This window comes from Bombina bombina, chromosome 2 (genome assembly GCF_027579735.1).
Source record: "Bombina bombina isolate aBomBom1 chromosome 2, aBomBom1.pri, whole genome shotgun sequence".
In the NCBI taxonomy this organism is placed as follows: Eukaryota; Metazoa; Chordata; class Amphibia; order Anura; family Bombinatoridae; genus Bombina; species Bombina bombina.
In genome coordinates this window covers 620,042,944-620,063,033 of record NC_069500.1, presented here as the reverse complement: position 1 = coordinate 620,063,033, position 20,090 = coordinate 620,042,944, and the positions used below count along the sequence as shown (strand labels likewise).

General features: G+C 37.5%; 1 protein-coding gene across 1 annotated transcript in view; it reads right to left on the bottom strand.

The window, feature by feature from the left end:
• The window catches only part of LOC128649341 (programmed cell death 1 ligand 2), a 180,589-nt gene that overhangs the window by 116,886 nt on the left and 43,613 nt on the right, over positions 1 to 20,090 (bottom strand). The window contains exon 3 of the mRNA XM_053702555.1: positions 2,186 to 2,467. Coding sequence (XP_053558530.1) covers positions 2,186 to 2,467 — 282 coding nt within the window. The remainder of the gene's footprint in view (positions 1 to 2,185; positions 2,468 to 20,090) is intronic.

Here is a 20,090-nt window from a genome sequence, read left to right as displayed (position 1 = left end):
AGCTTAGGGTTTATTTTTATTTTACAGGCAAGTTTGTATTTATTTTAACTAGGTAGAATAGTTATTAAATAGTTATTAACTATTTAATAACTACCTAGCTAAAATAAAGACAAATTTACCTGTAAAATAAAACCTAAACTAAGTTACACTATCATCTAACACTACAATATAATTAGGATTTTTCTACCTTAATTCCGATTGGCTGATAGAATTCTATCAGCCAATCGGAATCTAAGGGACGCCATCTTGGATGACGTCACTTAAAGGTACCTTCATTCAGCTTTAGTCGTCTGATGAAGAGGATGCTCCGCGTCGGATGTCTTGAAGATGGACCCGCTCCGCGCCGGATGTATGAAGATAGAAGATGCCGTCTGGATGAAGACTTCTGCCCATCTGGAAGACCACTTCTGCCCGGCTTTGATGAAAACTTCTGCCCGTCTGGAGGATCACTTCGCCTGGCTTGGATGAAGACTTCCCCCGGCTTCGTTGAGGACTTCGGCCCGGCTTGGATGAAGACGTCTCCCGGTAAGTTGATCTTCAGGGGGTTAGTGTTAGGTTTTTTAAGGGTGTATTGGGTGGGTTTTATTTTTAGGCTAGGGATGGGGGGCAAAAGAGCTAACTGCCCTTTTAAGGGCAATGCCCATCCAAATGCCCTTTTCAGGGCAATGGGGAGCTTAGTTTTTTTTAGTTAGGATTTTATTTGGGGGGTTGGTTGTGAGGGTGGTGGGTTTTACTGTTGGGGGGGGTTGTTTGTATTTTTTTACAGGTAAAAGAGCTGATTACTTTGGGGCAATGCCCAGCAAAAGGCCCTTTTAAGGGCTATTGGTAGTTTAGTTTAGGCTAGGTTTTTTTTTTATTTTGGGGGGGCTTTTTTATTTTAATAGGGCTATTAGATTAGGTGTAATTAGTTTAAATATCTGTAATTTGTTTATTATTTTCTGTAATTTAGTGGGGGTTTTTTGTACTTTAGCTAATTTAATTTAATTTAGGTAATTGTATTTAATTTAGTTAATTTATTTAATTATATTGTAGTGTTAGGTGTTAGTGTAATTTAGGTTAGGTTTTATTTTACAGGTAGATTTGTCTTTATTTTAGCTAGGTAGTTAATGATAGAAATATTTATTTAGATTTATTTAAATTATATTTAAGTTAGTGGGTGTTAGGTTTAGGGTTAGACTTAGGTTTAGGGGTTAATAACTTTAATATAGTGATGGTGATATTGGGGGCGGCAGAGTAGGGGTTAATAAATATAATGTAGGTGTCGGCGATGTTGGGGGCAGCAGATTAGGGGTTCATAACTATAATGTAGGTGTCGGCGATGTCGGGCGGCAGATTAGGGGTTAATAAGTGTACGTTTAGGGGTGTTTAGACTCGGGGTTCATGTTAGGATGTTAGGTGTAGACATAAATTTTATTTCCCCATAGGAATCAATGGGGCTGCGTTACTGAGCTTTACGCTGTTTTTTTGCAGGTGTTCGATTTTTTTTCAGACGGCTCTCCCCGTTGATTCCTATGGGTAAATCGTGCATGAGCACGTTACACCAGCTCACCGCTGACTTAAGAAGCGCTGGTATTGGAATGCGGTAATGAGCAAAATTTTGCTCAACGCTCACTTCTTGTCTTTTAACGATGGGTTTCTGAAAACTCGTAATACCAGCACTGCATGTAAGTGAGCGGTGAGACAAAACTGCTCATTAGCACCACACAGCTCAAAACGAAAAACTCGTAATCTAGCCGATATTTTTTTATGAAACGATGATAGAAACTAACATTTATTTTTTGTGATGGTAAATCCTAGCGTTTGTTCTACACTTTGATTTACCATCACTTTAACTGCTGATTTGTGCATATGCTCTTGTGTACAAGCCTAATTATCATGCAAGTGCACAATATGAAACACTTATCAGTACATATATAAACCACATTTGTTCCCAGAAATTAAATATATATATTTTACATGATTTATGAAATTCTGTTACTTCCCATAAAGATTTGGAAAAAAATCAAGGCAAACAAGTTATTCATGTATATTGTTGGTGTAATCTTTCAAACAATGTATTTGTTTTGTAATATCTAATATTTATCTGAAGTTAATTTTAATTTTAACTTCCTTGTCTAAGAGAAAACATAAACAATGCAATTGTGTAAGCTAACATCATATAATCAAATAATGCACTAAAAAGTACCTGGAATCCTAAATGAAGCTACTGTCCTCTCATGCAGAGCTTGGTTCCAAAACACACAGTCATATTCTTGTTTTGAATGCAGTTTAAATGTTATAGAGCTTGTTGTATTATAAAATGACTCTTCAGTCAGGATATGGGATGTATTTTCAGAGACGCTGGCATTGATACCGTTGTTCTGCCAGTATACTTCTGCTTTAGGAAAACCAAATGCTTGGCATGTCAGTGACACTTCATTTCCATCAGAGGATTTCTGCATACTCGTGTGTATGTTTTCATATGATGCTGTAATTAGAAAAAAAAGGTCAATGTGTGTCAACATTTAGCGCTAGATTACAAGTGGAGGGCAAAATATCGATTTCTCGATATCGATATTTGCTCTCCACCGAGTAATACCAGCGCACGCAAACATGCGCTGGTATTACAAGTAAGCTGCAATGCTAAAGTGAACTGAAGCTTTGCACTCACTAGAGTGCACTTCCATAGGCTCCAATGGGAGCCTCGTTCTCATGCCGTGAGACACGGCATGAGAACTAGCGCAGCAAAGGGAGTAACTCACGCAGCGATGGTCAGCAAATTATACATATTTATGTATATAAATATATACATATACAGTATATTTATGTGTTTAATATATGTATCTACACATATTAACACATAAATATATAGGTATATAAGCATATACATATTTACAGGGAACACACAGTTCCCATAGACCGCAATGTAAAGGAACTTTTCAGTGCTGTTTTTTTTCTTACACCCTACAGCCGCCAAATTTAGCACCCAAAAAGTGCAGTTAATTTATTAACAAAATAAAGATGCTACTATTTTTATTTTTTAATAAAGTATATTACACTGTATTTTGGGAGCATTTGGTGGACATTTATAAAATTAACCAGAGATCTGATCTCTGGTTCATTTTATAAGCGCTAATTGCTACCACAAGCTCGCGGTAGCAAAAACCAGCCACTTGTAATGGCTGGTTAATTATTGTGCGCCTGAAAATGGCAAATTTGCTTGTTTGTATGCGCACAATAAATTAGCTCTCCACTTGTAATCTAGCCCTTAATAAGAACATTTTGTCCTTTATCAAACTCTCAGCCTCAGTTTTCACAAAAAGATATTAGTAATTATTTTACTACAAAATTTTGTTTAACGAAGGATGTGTTACAACATGGTTACTAGATAAATGCTTAATCAAGAACATTAAAACTTCTTTATATGGGGTCAGGCCAGTAGCTAAAGATAGGATTTGCACATTTACTTTATACTTACACTTATGCTAAAATAGGACTAGATTACAAGTGGAGCACTATTTAGTGCTCTTGCTCAAGTTTAAACTTTACTAGATGAAATGAAAAAATGTGCTCACTATCGATACCTGATGCGCGCTTACCAAATATTGCAAAGCGTTAACGTATTCTCTTCATTGAAGACAATGGAGAGCGCAAACTGAAAAAAACCCCGACACCTTTACTTGTGCGCTAACCTGACAGGAGTTAAGAAAATATCACATTCCAATGTTCTTCATCTACAGAATAATGTACTTTTTATATTTTACATTCCTATGTTCTTCACATAGAAAAAATTACTTTTTATTATTAAATATATATTTCTATATATATCTGATACTGTTAATGTAAAAGCATATTTATACCTATGTATCTATAGGAATAGATATAAAGGTATAGGTATATATAGATATGCATCCACTTAGTTGTTTAAATCCCACCAATGGGTCATCCACCTTGGTGCATTATTGAAGGACAACAATAGGCAAGTAAGTATATGCACTCTAAAGATTTGTGAATGAACAGGTCAAGTTTATTGACGTTTCGGGGTCACATTTAGAAATATATGTATTTACAATAAAAAGGACATTATGTTGTAAGTGAAGAACATTGGAATGTTAATTATGTACAGAAAATATACAGTAAAACACATACACTTAAATACATATGTACACACATCTATATACTGTATATATATATGTATATATATATATTTATATTTATACACATATTTAGACATGTGTATATATACATATATATCCAATACAAAAGATGTGTGCACTCTATTAACAGGATTTAAACAGGTGCAAGCAGTCAACAACTAATTTAATTTAACTAAGTTAATTGCCAGCTGCAATTTGGATAGAAAAAGGATCTGTTGCTACAGTACAGTATATGTTTCCAATTGAGCCTTCTGAGCGTGTTGTGTACACTTATGTGCTCTAATTCTGGCTCCCCTGTATTTTTGCCTTATTCATCTGTAATATGAGAATAATTTAGGATTGTTTCATCTGGCTCCTATGTGTATTTGTATTTTTCACTTTAAGGGTTAGTATGGGGTTATTTGGGGTTTGCGAAGAGGTGTAAATAAATACTTTCTTGATTAAGGATTTTTTAAATGCAGCCTTGTCATTCTTTGATATCCATCAATACTGTGGATATCTCTCTCTTTTTTATTTTTGGTATTATATGCATATATATGTTAAAGACCTTTGCAGACCCTTTTTTGTCTAACACCTTAAACATATTTGAGCCCTTATTACTTTTAAAATAACTTTTTGTTTAATAATTTTTATCAGGCAGTGTTTATATGAGTGTAACTTTACTTTTAAGTGTATTTATCTTGTGTTTAATGCAACTTTTTTTCTTCAACTTTTAAGTTTTATGCGAGTTCTCGCTACACACTAACTGGACGAACGTGTTTACTTTGAACTCGTAACATTCGTGCTATTTCTGTTGTGTGCAAAAAGTTTAAAAAAACAATATCGCTCATACGCTACACATGCTACAGTTAGTGCGCCACTCGTAATCTAGTGCATAATGTCTCATAATGTTAGATTATAGTAAAAAAAAATTGTTACAAATTACATAGGATATTGGTTAACTAATTAATAAACTACAGGTACAAATCCTCAAATCCGGAATTCCAAAATCCAAACTTATTTTGAAACTTTTTAATTAATATTTTTTGAAAAATAAAATGATCAAAAATTACTTTTTCCACCCGTCTATAAGTCACAAACATCTCTGCCTGTGTCTTTGGTTTGATTTTTGTGATCTAAAACACAAATACTAGTCTGTATTTATTTTAAACAACAAATATTACCTTTCCTATTACAGTAGTATACTATCTCTCCAATGGCACTGTGTATACAAAAGTATAAAACTACCTTTAGGCTGCATGTATAAGCTGTATAATGACATGTAAATATTGCCTAAATGACATAAGATATTGTTGTTTACACTTGGTTCATCCCGTCCCCAAACTGTCCCATTTCACAGATGCAAATATTCCAAAATCCAAACCTTTCCCGGTCCTAAGCAATTTGGATAAAGGGTTTTCTACCTATACTTCAATCTACAGCACTTGGTACAAAACAATGGCTTAGTTATATATGGCCTGACAATCTAAAGCAATGCTCAGGGGAAATTATCTAAGTCATCTAACTCTGTATTAACATCATTCTCACCCTTGCAGTCCGATTCCTCACCTCCAATTTCTCACCCTCCAACCCTCTTGGATTGTAAGTTCCCACAGGAATATGGCCCTTAATTACTCCTGTATTTGTTTGTCAATTTTGTCTTGTCTCTTACAAGTATTGTATCATTCTTTAACTTATATCACTTTTTAGAAGGGCTAATTTTATCTTGAGAACTGCTGATCGCACTATGTATGTGTGAAGGAGAGACACAATACAAGGTCTAAAACAAAAATCCCAAAGATTTTGCTTAATTTCTCTCAAACCATGCCCTTAGGTCCTGAAGATCAAAAACCTGCTGCCATGAGAAGAATCACACAAAATCTTTGGGGATCTTTTTACCTTCTAAAATTATTTTAGGGACCTCACATTACTGACAATTCCTCTCAGGTCATCTCCCCAGAGAGGAGAACTCTAGATCTTTAGGCCCTTAAAGGGACACTATACCCAAACATTTAATTTCATGATTAACATAGAGCATACAATTTTAAACAATATTCCAATGCACTTCTATTACCTAATTTGCTCCATTGTTTAGATATACTTTAATGAAGAAATAGCAATGCACACGGTGAACCAATCACAGGAGGCATCTATGTGCAGCGACCAATCAGCAGCTACTAAGCATATCTAGATATGCTTTTCAGCAAAGAATATCAAGAGAATGAAGCACATTAGATAATAGAAGTAAATTAGAAAGTTGTTTATAATTGTATGCTCTTTCTAAATCATGAAAGAAAAAAATTGGGTTTCATGTCCCTTTAAGGAGAAGTGTGGAACTGCTTTTTCAATAACAAATTGGTAATGTCTGATTTCTGCTCAGTGGTGTTGTGGGCCACAGAAAACGGCATTTGGGCTTTGGTCTGTAGTTTGGGCAGAACCATGTCTATATACAACCACACATTGTAGAGAATGGTCTTCAGCATCACATCTGTAGCTACAATGAATGGCTTGTACGCAATTAGGGGCATATTTATCAAAGTGCGAGCGGACATGATACGATGTAGCGTATCATGTCCGCTGCACATCAATAAATGCAGACAGCATATGCATTGCATTTATCATTGCACAAGCAGTTCACCAGAACTGCTTGTGCAATACCTTCCCCTGCATATTCGCGGCCAATCGTCTGCTAGCAGGGGGTGTCAATCAACCCAATCGTATTCGATCGGGTTGATTTCTGTTTGCGGCCTCAGAGCAGGCGGACAAGTTACGGAGCATACGGTTACGGTTTCATAACTACTGTTTCTGGTGAGCCTGAAGGCTCGTCGGAAACAAGGGGCATCAAGCTGTATTTGGAGCTTGATAATTCGGCCCCTTAAACTGAAGCTGCAAAACATTTAGTGACAGCTGTATAGCTAAAAGCTCCAGCGACAAAAAAAAAATGTTTTTTAAGTTTTAGAGCAACCAAACTTTGTAATTATTTAATAATACAGTAGATAGCTTTAAAAATGAATTATATTTTTGACTAAGAACAGAATGCAGTTATGATTGCTTGTGGTAATTGGGTAGTGGATGATAAAAAAGATTTATTAGAGAATCTTAACATGGCCAACATTTTTTTAGTACACCCTATACTTTTATTGGATATTGTGTATTGAATGTAAAATTATTTTTTTTATTTACTTAAACAAATTTGTCTTGCCCAGGGCCCTGCAAATGACCCTGGTATAGGTAACAATATTTACAAGATTTCTTGAAATAAATGACTGTATAGTGCTACTTAGGCATCAGTTTTTTTTTATTTAGAGACAAAAAGTAGGTATTTGTAACCTATAAACATTCCTACATCGCACAAACCAATATAAACATAAGTAATATACAATTATGAAAACAATAGATAAATATTCACTATATCGATTAGCAATCACTATTAATAATGCTTTCAGTCAGTGAGAGGACAAACAAGAGGCTTATGTTGGTATCACACACAAATTCCAATAGTAATATGTCTAATACTGAGAATGACATAGAGAATTTATCTATTCATGCATTATTTGCTAGATTAGAGGAGTCCATCAATGTCGAATGCAGAAATTGGTTGGACGCCGAGATGTTACAAAAATATCTGGATAAAAAACAGATACCTCGTGGGTTAAGAGTTTTTAAAAATTGCTCATTCAAAGATGATTTAAATCTCAATGCTAAATGGGAGGAAGCCTTAGATGGCTGCTCCATTACACTTATGAAAATTTTAATTGCTCATAGAAAAACATTGGTTGAGCAGATCTCAAAGGAAATTGACTCTATCCAGAATAGTTTAGACAAATTCAAGAATTCCCAATTATATGATGAACTTAATTCGATGGTTTTACAAAAAACAGATAATTTTCAAAAAGAACTTATGCTAATTAAAAATAGAAAACTCATGAGAGATGAAGAAGACTATTTAAAGGGCCAAGTTCACACCTATAATAAGGGTCAAAACAGCCATAAAAATAAAAATACTAAAGTAAACCCACCAGAACACTCTATAGTGGGTAATACTGAAATTGAGGAAAATTCTAATTACCCTCAGACCCCTGGATTAGGGTATCCGACTGACCAAACTAATGATTGGACAGTGGTAAACTACTCTAGAAATAAAAATAAAAACAAAAATAAAAACACGAGTGGAAATAATAATAAAAATATAAATCAGTCACACTATAGAGAAAACAGGCAGCCCCATAATGATCATAATAGAGAATTTGGTCATTCATATGATGACTATAATAGAGATCCCCATAGGTCTTATGTACAACATGAAAGAGGGGGTTCCAATAATTATAGTGAGTGGTCAAACAAACAACATTTTAATCACACTGATCAAAAGAACGATAATGGATTGTTATAATTTTATATCTTGTTTGAGTGTTCACTATAGTGAGTGAAACATACAGGATTTCTTATAGCAATTAATATGGAAAATGACAAGAAAATATGTATAGTGTAACAGGTTGGTTAACAAAATAAGACTTTTGCTATGTTAACCTATCTGTAATTAATATTTGCCAGATAGATAGTTTGAAACTACAAACACTATAGTCTGCAGTAAACTAATTAGGCAGGATTAAAGATCAGGTTCATGCCGCAATACAGTCCAGATATTCAGTGAGATATTGTTCAAAGTAGTTACTGTAGCGGAAGTGAATATAAGGTAACAAGTAAAAGTATTGGTAAATATACGACCTGTAAGTCAGTCCTGAAAACAAAGGTCTGTAAATTAAATGTGGAGCCGCGGGAGGTTGCAGCTTGCAGCGTGGAGCTGTGAGAATGCCTCCAGGCGGTAGCTGATGACGTCAGCGGTAAGCAGCCGATACTGGTCTGAGAACAAGCTGAGAGTAGAAGCTGCGGTCAGTAGCGAGAGCGAGAGTGCCGCTCTGAGATGCTGGGGAAAATAGGAGGAGCCGGATTGGCTCAGTTCCACACACACTTGGGTGAGAATTGCAGATAATCCAGCATAGAAGAGAGGCAAAGGTGTGTCTTAAATAGGCAGGTAATTAATTAAAGGGGCAGTGAACAGAGGAAAAAAAGGAAGGTTCTGACATATCCCCCCCCCAAGAACACCCACAGCGAGGGTTCTAAGGACAAGGTCTTTCTGGATTCCTGCGGTGGAAAAGTGAAACACACCTGGGGGCTGAAACAGAAGTAGCAGGTTCCCATGAATCTTCAGAATGATCATACCCTTTCCATTGCACTAGATATTCCAGAACACCCCTTCGCCGCCTTGAGTCAAGAATAGCCTCTACCTCATATTCCAAATCCTGGGAAAGAAGATGGGTAACAGAATCCACGGTAAATCTGTCGGAAAGACAGGGTTTAACCAAGGATACGTGGAACGTCGGGTGTATCCTATACGAGTCAGGTAGTTGTAAAGTGACAGTAGCTGGATTCCTAACAGCAATAATAGGAAAAGGTCCTATAAACAGCTTACTCATTTTCTTGGAAGGTGTATGTAAGCGCAAATTCTTAGTTGACAACCAGACTAGTTGTCCAACCTGGTAAACAGGTTGAGGCTTATGCCGCAAGTCGTAATAACGTTTATGGGAGGCTTGTGCATGTTTTATGTTGTCTTGAGCAACAGACAAGGTTTGGGAGATGTCATTCACAGTGTCGTTGACTTTAGGACATGGAGATGGTGCATAAGGAAGGAAGCTGATTCTGGGATGGATTCCATGGTTGAGAAAGAAAGGGCTAAAGCCAGTTGAGGAATTCTTGGCGTTGTTATAGGCGAATTCTGCCACAGCGAGATGGTCAGCCCATTGATCCTGTTGGTTGGAGCAAAAACAGCGGAGGTACTGCTCCAACCACTGATTGGTGCGCTCTGCCTGTCCATTCGTTTGAGGATGATATGAAGTTGTGAGCTTTTGAGAAATTTGTAGAGTATGACATAAATGTCTCCAAAAACGAGAGGTGAATTGTGATCCTCTGTCCGAAAGAAGTACCATAGGCAGTCCATGTAATCTAACGACGTTCCTGATAAACATGTCGCAAGTTTGTTGTGCAGTGGGTACTCCTATAGCTGGTATGAAATGTGCCATTTTTGTTAGCAAATCAACTACTACAAAAATGGAGGTGTAGGATGAAGATTTTGGTAGATCGACAATAAAATCCATTGCGAGATGAGTCCAAGGGGTATCTGGGACTGGATATGGTTGTAGAAGTCCCATCGGAGATTGATGTGATGGTTTACAGGTGGCACAAATGCCACATTTGGATATATAGTCTTCTACGGAAGAATGCATAGTTGGCCACCAGTAATTACGCTGAAGTAGCTCTAAAGTTTTTTGTATGCCCAAATGTCCGGTGAGTGGGGAATCATGATGGGTTCGTAAAAGAGAAATTCTATACTGAGGTGGTATATATAGATGTTTACCATGGAAAAATAAACCATCTGGATTTCTTTGCAGAAGATGAGTTGGTTTTGTGGAATCCTGAATTTGATCTCTTTGAAACTGAGGGTCGTTATGGACGAGTAGCCCTAAGAAGTTTGAAGAGGGTATAACTGTAGATGGGTTTTCCATATTAAGTGGTCTAGAGTCTCTGCGGGAGAGAGCGTCAGCTTTGCCGTTGCGACTACCAGGTCTATAGGTAATGAGATAATTGAAACGTGAGAAATAGAGATTCCAGCGAAGTTGTCTGGAGGAGAGAGTCCTACTTTGTTGTAAATATTGTAGATTTTTGTGATCTGTAATAACGATAATGGGATGTAAAGCTCCCTCTAAGAGATGTCGCCATTGCTCAAATGCAGTTTTGATGGCCAGCAATTCCTTTTCCCCTATGGGATAAGTTCGTTCAGCTGGAAGCATGAGCCTGGATAGGTAGGCGACAGGATGCATCACATCAGTAAGGGATTGTTTCTGTGACAACACTGCGCCCAGAGCATAATCCGACGCATCAACCTCTACAATAAACTGTAAATCTGGGTCAGGGAAGTTAAGTATAGGTGCCGTGGTGAAGTCAGTTTTTAACTGTTGGAAGACTCTCTGACAGTCAGATGTCCAGTTAAAAGTGTTTGTGTGTTTAGTTAAATCAGTAAGTGGTTTAGCAGTCTGGGCGAAATTACGAATGAACTTTCGATAGAAATTCGCAAAACCAAGGAATCTTTGTACTTGTTTGCGATTTTTTGGAGTAGGCCACTGAGTGATAGCATGGATCTTAGAGTCATCCATCTTAATTCCAGTGTTCGAGATAATGTAGCCCAAGAAAGAGACTTGACTGCAATGAAATTCACACTTTTCTAATTTAGCGTATAACTTATGTTGACGAAGTCTTGCTAATACTGTTCTTACGTGGGACACATGTTGTTGTATAGTATCAGAATAAATCAAGATGTCGTCAAGATAAACTACTATGAAGGTGTCCAAGATGTCATTAAAAATGTCATTTATGAAACATTGGAATGTAGCTGGAGCGTTACATAACCCGAAAGGCATAACGGTATACTCATACAGGCCATAACGAGTTCTGAAAGCTGTTAACCATTCATCTCCAGCTCTCATTCTTATAAGATTGTAAGCACCCCTGAGGTCCAATTTTGTGAAGACTTTGGCAGTGCGCAATCTTTCTATCAATTCAGGGATGAGGGGTAATGGGTAGCGATTTTTCTTAGTACGTTTGTTTAACTCCCTGTAGTCAATAATTGGTCTGAGCGTCAAATCTTTGTTTTTAACAAAAAATATACCTGCACCAGCAGGTGAGGTGGACGGTCTAATAAAGCCCTTTGCTAGATTTTCCTGTAGATATAATTTTAGGTGATCTAGTTCTGGTTTAGATAGGGGGTATATGTGTCCCATTGGTATTGTGGAGCCAGGTAAGAGGTCGATAGGACAGTCGTAAGACCTGTGTGGCGGAAGTGTCTGTGCATCAGTCTTGTTAAATACGTCCTGGAAATCAGTATATTCAGATGGCAACTGAGAAGTAGATGAGAGAAGAATGTTATTGAGAGGGAAACAAGTCTGAGAGCAGTAGGGTGACGTTAGGTTTATAGTCAATTTGTGCCAGTCAAAGACAGGTTTATGGATTTGTAGCCAAGTAAGACATAATATAACAGGATAGAGAGGACTAGGTATAATGTCAAAGCTGATAGATTCTCTATGTCCTGAGGAAGTGCACATGAGTAAGGGAGTGGTTTCAAGAGTTACAGGACCAAAGGATAATGAAGACCCATCAACCAAATTTATAGAAACAGGAGACATTTTTGCTTGTGAGGGTATTTTATTTCTATTTACAAAATCACAATCAATGTAATTTCCTGAAGCGCCTGTATCAATGATCGCATCAATCTTTAGGCAGTGTAGATCCCACTGTAAAGTAAAGGACATAGAAATATGTGGTTGTTTTGGTCTGTTTAATGATAGGCTAAGAAATGTTGAAGAAGTCTTACCGTTTTTTGTCTTTTTTAAGAGAGGACATGCTGTCAGATCATGCTCAGGGGCAGCGCAGTACATACACAATCGATGAGTGCGTCTTCTTCCTTTCTCCTCAGGAGATAGAGGACCTCTGATGAATCCAATATCCATTGGAGACTCAGTCTCCCTAGAGGGTACTGGTGGAGTATTCTGTCGTTTGTATGGAGTTGAAGTGTTAGCCCTCTCTTGTTTACGTTCCCTTATACGCCTATCAATTGTAGTGCAATGTGTGAAGAGATCCTCCAAATGCTCCGGTACGCCAGTACGGGAGAGCTCATCTTTGATGTCTTCTGAGAGCCCAATCCTGAACTGGTGTCTGAGCGAGGGCTCATTCCACTTTGATTCAATTGCATAGATTTTAAATTGTGATATATAATTTTCTACAGGTTGTCTGCCCTGTCTCAAGGCCCTGAGAGAGGATTCGGCAGATTCCTGTTTAAAAGGATCTTCATATAGTGAGGATAAAGCCTTTAGAAAATCCTGTATAGAGTTTAGAATGGGATTCTGATTTTCAAACAAACTATCCGCCCATACACGGGGTTCACCCCTTAAATAAGAGATAGTCGTCAACACCTTAATTCTATCAGTGCAATAAGTTCTGGGTTTTAGTTCGAACATCAAAAGACAAGCATTTCTAAATTCCTTAAACATTGCCCTATTACCACTGAATTTGTCAGGAAAAGACACCTGTGGTTCTGGAAGTACTTCTGAATGTGCAGTTTTAGCGGTATACATATCTCTAAGGCAATCTTTAAGCACCTGATTTTCAGTTTGCACTTCCCTGAGGGTTAAATTTACAGAATCCATACGTTGAGTTAAAGTGGCAATTTGATTTGCAATCTCTGTCATATCCATGGTGCTATACCTGTATTTAGAGGCTGGATTATACTGTTATAATTTTATATCTTGTTTGAGTGTTCACTATAGTGAGTGAAACATACAGGATTTCTTATAGCAATTAATATGGAAAATGACAAGAAAATATGTATAGTGTAACAGGTTGGTTAACAAAATAAGACTTTTGCTATGTTAACCTATCTGTAATTAATATTTGCCAGATAGATAGTTTGAAACTACAAACACTATAGTCTGCAGTAAACTAATTAGGCAGGATTAAAGATCAGGTTCATGCCGCAATACAGTCCAGATATTCAGTGAGATATTGTTCAAAGTAGTTACTGTAGCGGAAGTGAATATAAGGTAACAAGTAAAAGTATTGGTAAATATACGACCTGTAAGTCAGTCCTGAAAACAAAGGTCTGTAAATTAAATGTGGAGCCGCGGGAGGTTGCGGCTTGCAGCGTGGAGCTGTGAGAATGCCTCCAGGCGGTAGCTGATGACGTCAGCGGTAAGCAGCCGATACTGGTCTGAGAACAAGCTGAGAGTAGAAGCTGCGGTCAGTAGCGAGAGCGAGAGTGCCGCTCTGAGATGCTGGGGAAAATAGGAGGAGCCGGATTGGCTCAGTTCCACACACACTTGGGTGAGAATTGCAGATAATCCAGCATAGAAGAGAGGCAAAGGTGTGTCTTAAATAGGCAGGTAATTAATTAAAGGGGCAGTGAACAGAGGAAAAAAAGGAAGGTTCTGACATGGATATGGTTATGAACGCCCCCATTATAGACCACATTATGATTCACAAAGACCCACATATAATGCTAATAAGCATTCTCATTCAACACGGGCTAACTTGACACATTATAATCATTCCCCATCCAATCAGAATTATGGAGATTGGAGAGGTCACTCCTCTAGAAATCAAGGTACATCACATTTTAGAGATACGTTCTCTTCTGATCATCGTGATTTTTCAAATAGACCACAGACCACTAATAGATCAATGGTAAATAATAATGGCCACTCCTTTGTAAATGACACTAGTCGGAATTGCAATTCCAACTTAAGTCCGTATGTTGATAGTGTGAACCAAACAGGAGCTTCTGCGAATGATTCTTCTCCTAATTTTTTAGAGTTAGGCCCCAGTCAATCCACTTGGAAACAGAAAACAATTGCCAGTTATCTAGAACCTGTGGTCTCTTTAACTGCCCCCCCAAAAGGCAAAAGACCACACGGAAACGAGGGTGCAGAGGACGAAGTACAGCCCTCAAAGAGACACGATTACAGACCTTGAGGAAAGGCATTTATAACCTTTCATCTCATGCATTAACAAATGATGAGATACGGGTTCTTGGTAAAGGCCTATCCTATAGCCCCTCTACCAAACATAACATTTTCTCACTTTTCGTAGATCTAAATAAATTTACACAGAAATTGTCTATGCAAAAGTTCTTTGCTGAGAAATTGCTTAAGGATAACACACAGAGGCCCATTCTAACTGATTCCATGGAAGCAAGACTCAGACAGCAAACTGTTGCTGTTTATGAGCCTGATAGCTTATTAGACCAATTATGTGATGGTTACATACACACATCTTTTAGAAACAAATCTAATTTTGTACCACAGCTTAATAATAATGCTCATATTGAAATATTTAGACAATTGGTTAGCGATGATTTCGAGAAAATTCCAAAAAAGATAAATATGAGACAAGAGAATGTATTCCCCAATGAAAAAAGAGCTATGTTAGCCCTCAGAAACAACAAATACCTCATCATTAGGCAGACCGATAAAGGCGGAGGGGTGGTCCTACAAGATAAAGATGATTATCTTATGGAAGCAAGAAAAATCTTATTTAATACTTCCTATTATACAAAACTCAACTTGGATCCTACTGTGAGATATAGAGCCATCCTTAGAGATATTGTAGAAGGTGCTTTTAAGGAAGGGATACTTTACAAAAAGGAAAAGGATTATCTGGTCCCTAATGAGCCTAACCAGGCTTTTTACTACCACCTTCCTAAGATACATAAGGACAACAAATGTCCTCCAGGCCGACCCATAATAGCAGGGATAGGCAGTCTCACGGACAGTGTATCTTCTTATGTGGACTACTTTCTGCAGAGATATGTATTGGGTCTCGAGTCTTATATTCGGGACTCTACTGATCTCTTGAAAAAATTAGAACCAATACAGATCTCTCCAGAAATGATATGGATAACATGCGATGTCCAAGCGCTGTATTCCAACATCCCCCATGAATTGGGGCTGATAGCAGTATCCCACTATCTAGAACATGATATGTACTTTCCTGAGAACCAAAGAGTCTTTATATTGGACTTGATCACTTTCATCCTGGAGCACAACTATTTTGTGTTCCAGGATGAGTTCTTTTTACAGACAAGAGGTACTGCCATGGGTACCAGGTTTGCCCCGAGCTACGCTAACCTATTTATGGGTCACTTCAAACAACATTATATCTATGAATCAGGCTTTGGGGCGAACCTGGTATTCTATGGCAGATTTATAGATGACCTCATATTCATTTGGAGGGGGGATCAGTCCTCCGCTAATCTATTTATAGACCATCTAAATTCTAACAATAGAGGCATAAGCTTCACGAGTGTCATCAATGATAAATCTGTTGTGTACCTAGATTTAAATCTTTGTTTCACTGATGGGAGGGTAACTAGTACCACCTTTTTTAAAACGGTTGACTGCAACAGCTTTTTGGACTTTAAGAGTTGCCATTACCATCCATGGAAACAAAATGTGCCGTACGGTCAATTTAAAAGAGTCTGCCGCAATTGCAGCTCTATATCTGACTATGAGTCCCAGAGTCTCATTTTACGAGAACGTTTCATTGAGAAAAACTACCCAACACATATCATTAATAATGGGTACAGTAGGGCCAAATTTGATGATAGAGAGAAATATTTCTCCACTGCTACCACCCAAGCAGAGAAGGTTGAGGGTATTAATAAATGTCCCCTATTCATAACCCAGTACAATTCCAACCATCATCTAATAAAACAGATTATTTACAAACATTGGGAGATTCTGATGAAAGACCCCATTTTAGGAAAACAGTTAGGCAATAAACCGAGAGTAGTCTATAGAAGGGCTCCCACCTTAAAAACACTGCTGGCTCCTAGTAAAGTGGTAAAACATAAGATACCACATACACGTAACCATCTATCATCATGCCAATTACCATCAGGTTCTTTTAAATGTAGGTCTAATAGATGCAAGATGTGCATATTTGTGCACAATAAACAAAAAACTTTTAAATCTAGCATCACCCAAAAATCATATACTATAACTGGGCATGTGTCCTGTGCATCTAATTATGTTGTTTATTTGTTGACATGCATGTGTGGAATACAGTACGTGGGGCGCACCTGTAGGCGTTTTAGCACCAGGTGGGCTGAGCACCAACGAAATATGAAAAATAACTATAGACTTCACAGTGTCTCCAGACACTGTAACAATGTTCATAATGGTGACCTTAAATGCTTTTCTATCAACCCCATCGAACATATACCTAAGTCTCATTTATATAATCGTTTTTTTAGACTCAGGCAGAGGGAGACCTACTGGATTCATGTACTGAAGAGCATGCACCCTGACGGCCTGAATCTATGTGTCGATTTGGCCGCCTTTCAGTGACTGGCTCTATTAGGTCTCCCTCTCCATGAATGAGCCTTGGTCCATAGGACTGTAATTGACAGGTCATGTGTGTAGTATCATGCTATCATTAATATTGGGTTAATCTTACAAGTCCCTCTGTTGTAGCTATACACCTGCATTTGGGATACATATATGTTAAGAAGGACCATATTAAATCTCCCTTAATATATGAGCCCTGATCATAGGACAGCGCTATATAGGATATACATCCCCACTAACTATATATATTTTATATTGTACTGCATTGCTACTATATCTTTCCAATTGGTTTTGGTCTGGTGGTGACTTATGTCACGTCTGAGATCCCTGACCCCTTTTTTTTATATAATATGCATGCTTTTTATAATATATATGTTTGTATGTTAGAATGTATTGGTCAGTCTTATCTGTGAGACTATGACATTTGTCTAGTCAGAAAGGACATCTATAGCATAGGAATGCCCGTTCATGTGAACTCATGTAATTCTTTTGTTCCTGGTGGCATTGACGCTTTTATATAAACATGTAGGGTGTTATCTTTACCCTAAGCTGTTGCATTCAGGATCAATGAAGTTGTTTAATATCGTGATCAATTGTGCATATATTTTTTATTACTTTTATTTGAGTTGTCATATGCTGATGTTCTAGTATTATACAATGTTAAGATGAATTGTTACCAATTTTCAATTTTAAATATATTCGAAAGCCGATGTGGCTCACGTCACACACACACCTTACCTATTGGACGAATGTGAATGGCCATGAACCAATCCTTGTTTGGCTCTCTGATTGGCTCCCTATAGGGGTGTGTGACTGAGGTCAGCATTTGATAGGTTTTCAAATACTATAAGTAGAGCAAGTTGTGAGATAGGCATTATCAGCCTGATGAAACGACCCATAGGTCGAGAAACGCGTTGCTGTTTGCCATTTGTTTTTAAATAACTCAATAAATACAAGTTTTTTATCCATACCACTTCTTGCTCTTCATTATCCTGATCCATCATCCTGATTGGTCTGCCGACCTGCCTGTCTATACGTGAAGCCTGGCATTGGCTACTCCCGGAACAGCTCTGACATCCGACACTGATCCTTTGTGGCCGGTGATTGGCTGAACGGGCCCCGTGAACTGACGTCTTCACGCACTGTTGTGTTTGTCTGTCGGGCGACCTAAAGTCCCGTCCCGCTCTACTAGGCATCCTCATATGCCGCTATCTTTGTGAGTATATCCCATCACGGGCTGTCTCATTGCTTGCCTTATTTGGTTGTCACGATACTGTCCCATGAGGCGCCTCTTTCTTTCTCTCTAATATACAATTAAACATTTATTTTGCCAACCTTCATATTCTTTTCCCAGATATTATTTAGTGCTAATGCCTATCAATCTCTTAAAAGTTGCCACATAAAAAAGCTGTCCTGCGATTAACAGAAATCTGTCTTCTGTGTTGCCGAGCTAAGAGCACTGCTGCGTCTGATTCGTTCCTCTGCTGCACCCTAAAGTAAGACCCCCTGAATTACTTCTGCATTGGCTCTGGATTGGCTGCAAGCTTCACTCATAGTAGAAATCAATTCAACAATTCAATTCACTAGATTAAAACCTACCTAGGGGCTGATGGAAAGGCACAGGGCAGCGACTACAACTGAAAAAAAAAACAGGACACTCCTTAGGCTTCGGATCACAGCTTGTCCTTCATATATATTTATTTGTATTTATTTCCCAACTGAATACTGTGTACTTAGCCACATGTTGGACAGTGCAAACTGAAGAATATATATATTATATTGTTTCTCTCAGGATCTGTTCAATAACTCTGTACTACATTGAGAGGAAGATATTTCACTTACCAAATAGCAAACATTTAAAGTTTCCTAATATATGTTAATTGGGTATCTATCATCTATCTATCTATCTATCTATCTATCTATCTATCTATCTATCTATCTATCTATCTCTTTACACATACATGTCAGCTGCAGTTTCAGAAACCTTATTATTATGGGGAGCAAACACTCCTTGGTTTACTTGTGGGTGTTCCATTATAAGGGGGGGGGGGGTGGAGCCTTGTGTTCTGAGGACAGAGCCAGGTTCTCTGGGGGTGTGGTTAGGCAATTGTGGGGCTTGGCCTGTCAAAAAGGACAGGGACAGAGAGTATTCATGTTTACCCTTTCACCCTCCTCAGCCCAATGGAGGTGCAAAATAGAAGATTGGGAGTGTTTTGAACCCCCTAGAACTGTAACTGATACAAATAAATATAGATATAGTTGAAGTTTTCTGGAATCTTAAATGTTAAACTCTGTTTTTCATGTGCTTCTAACATTGTATGATTGGCAGGTACTTCAGTGACTGTAAACACTGAAATTTTAAAGAACTACTAAATACAGTAGACTTGCATACGAAACAAATGCACCTAAGCCTGACAGGAGTACACTAATTCTTCATGTGGCTAACCCAACATGAGAGTTATATTATGTACTTATTAAATATAAAATATTAATTAACAATGTAAATAATTATTATAAAAATCAATAGACTATATATGTATAGTTTACAGTATTTATAATAATTATTAATAATATTTAACAATATTTAATATTTACATAACTTTCCTTAAGATGACTAATTCTTAATTTACGTTTACCCAACTCCGCATTAGACCTACAGTGCAAAACCCAAAATACGTTACACATATTTTCAATTCCAATATCCTTCACATGGATTTTTTATTTTTTTTTTTAAATATATTTTAATGCATTTATGTGGTGTTTGGAGCAACTTTTATTTTAGCCCTAACCCTTACGCGAGGTCTTCAGTCTTGCTATCCCGACATGCATTCATTTTTATTTCACTTGAGCGACCACATTAACTATTAACTTGTAATATGCACGCAAATTAATGACGGCACGATATTGCTATATCGCACGTACAATAAATTTAGAGCACCATTTGTAATCTAGCCCATAATTGGATATTATAATATATATTAATGATGGGGACTTTCATTTTTGAATTGTCATGCTTTTTAAT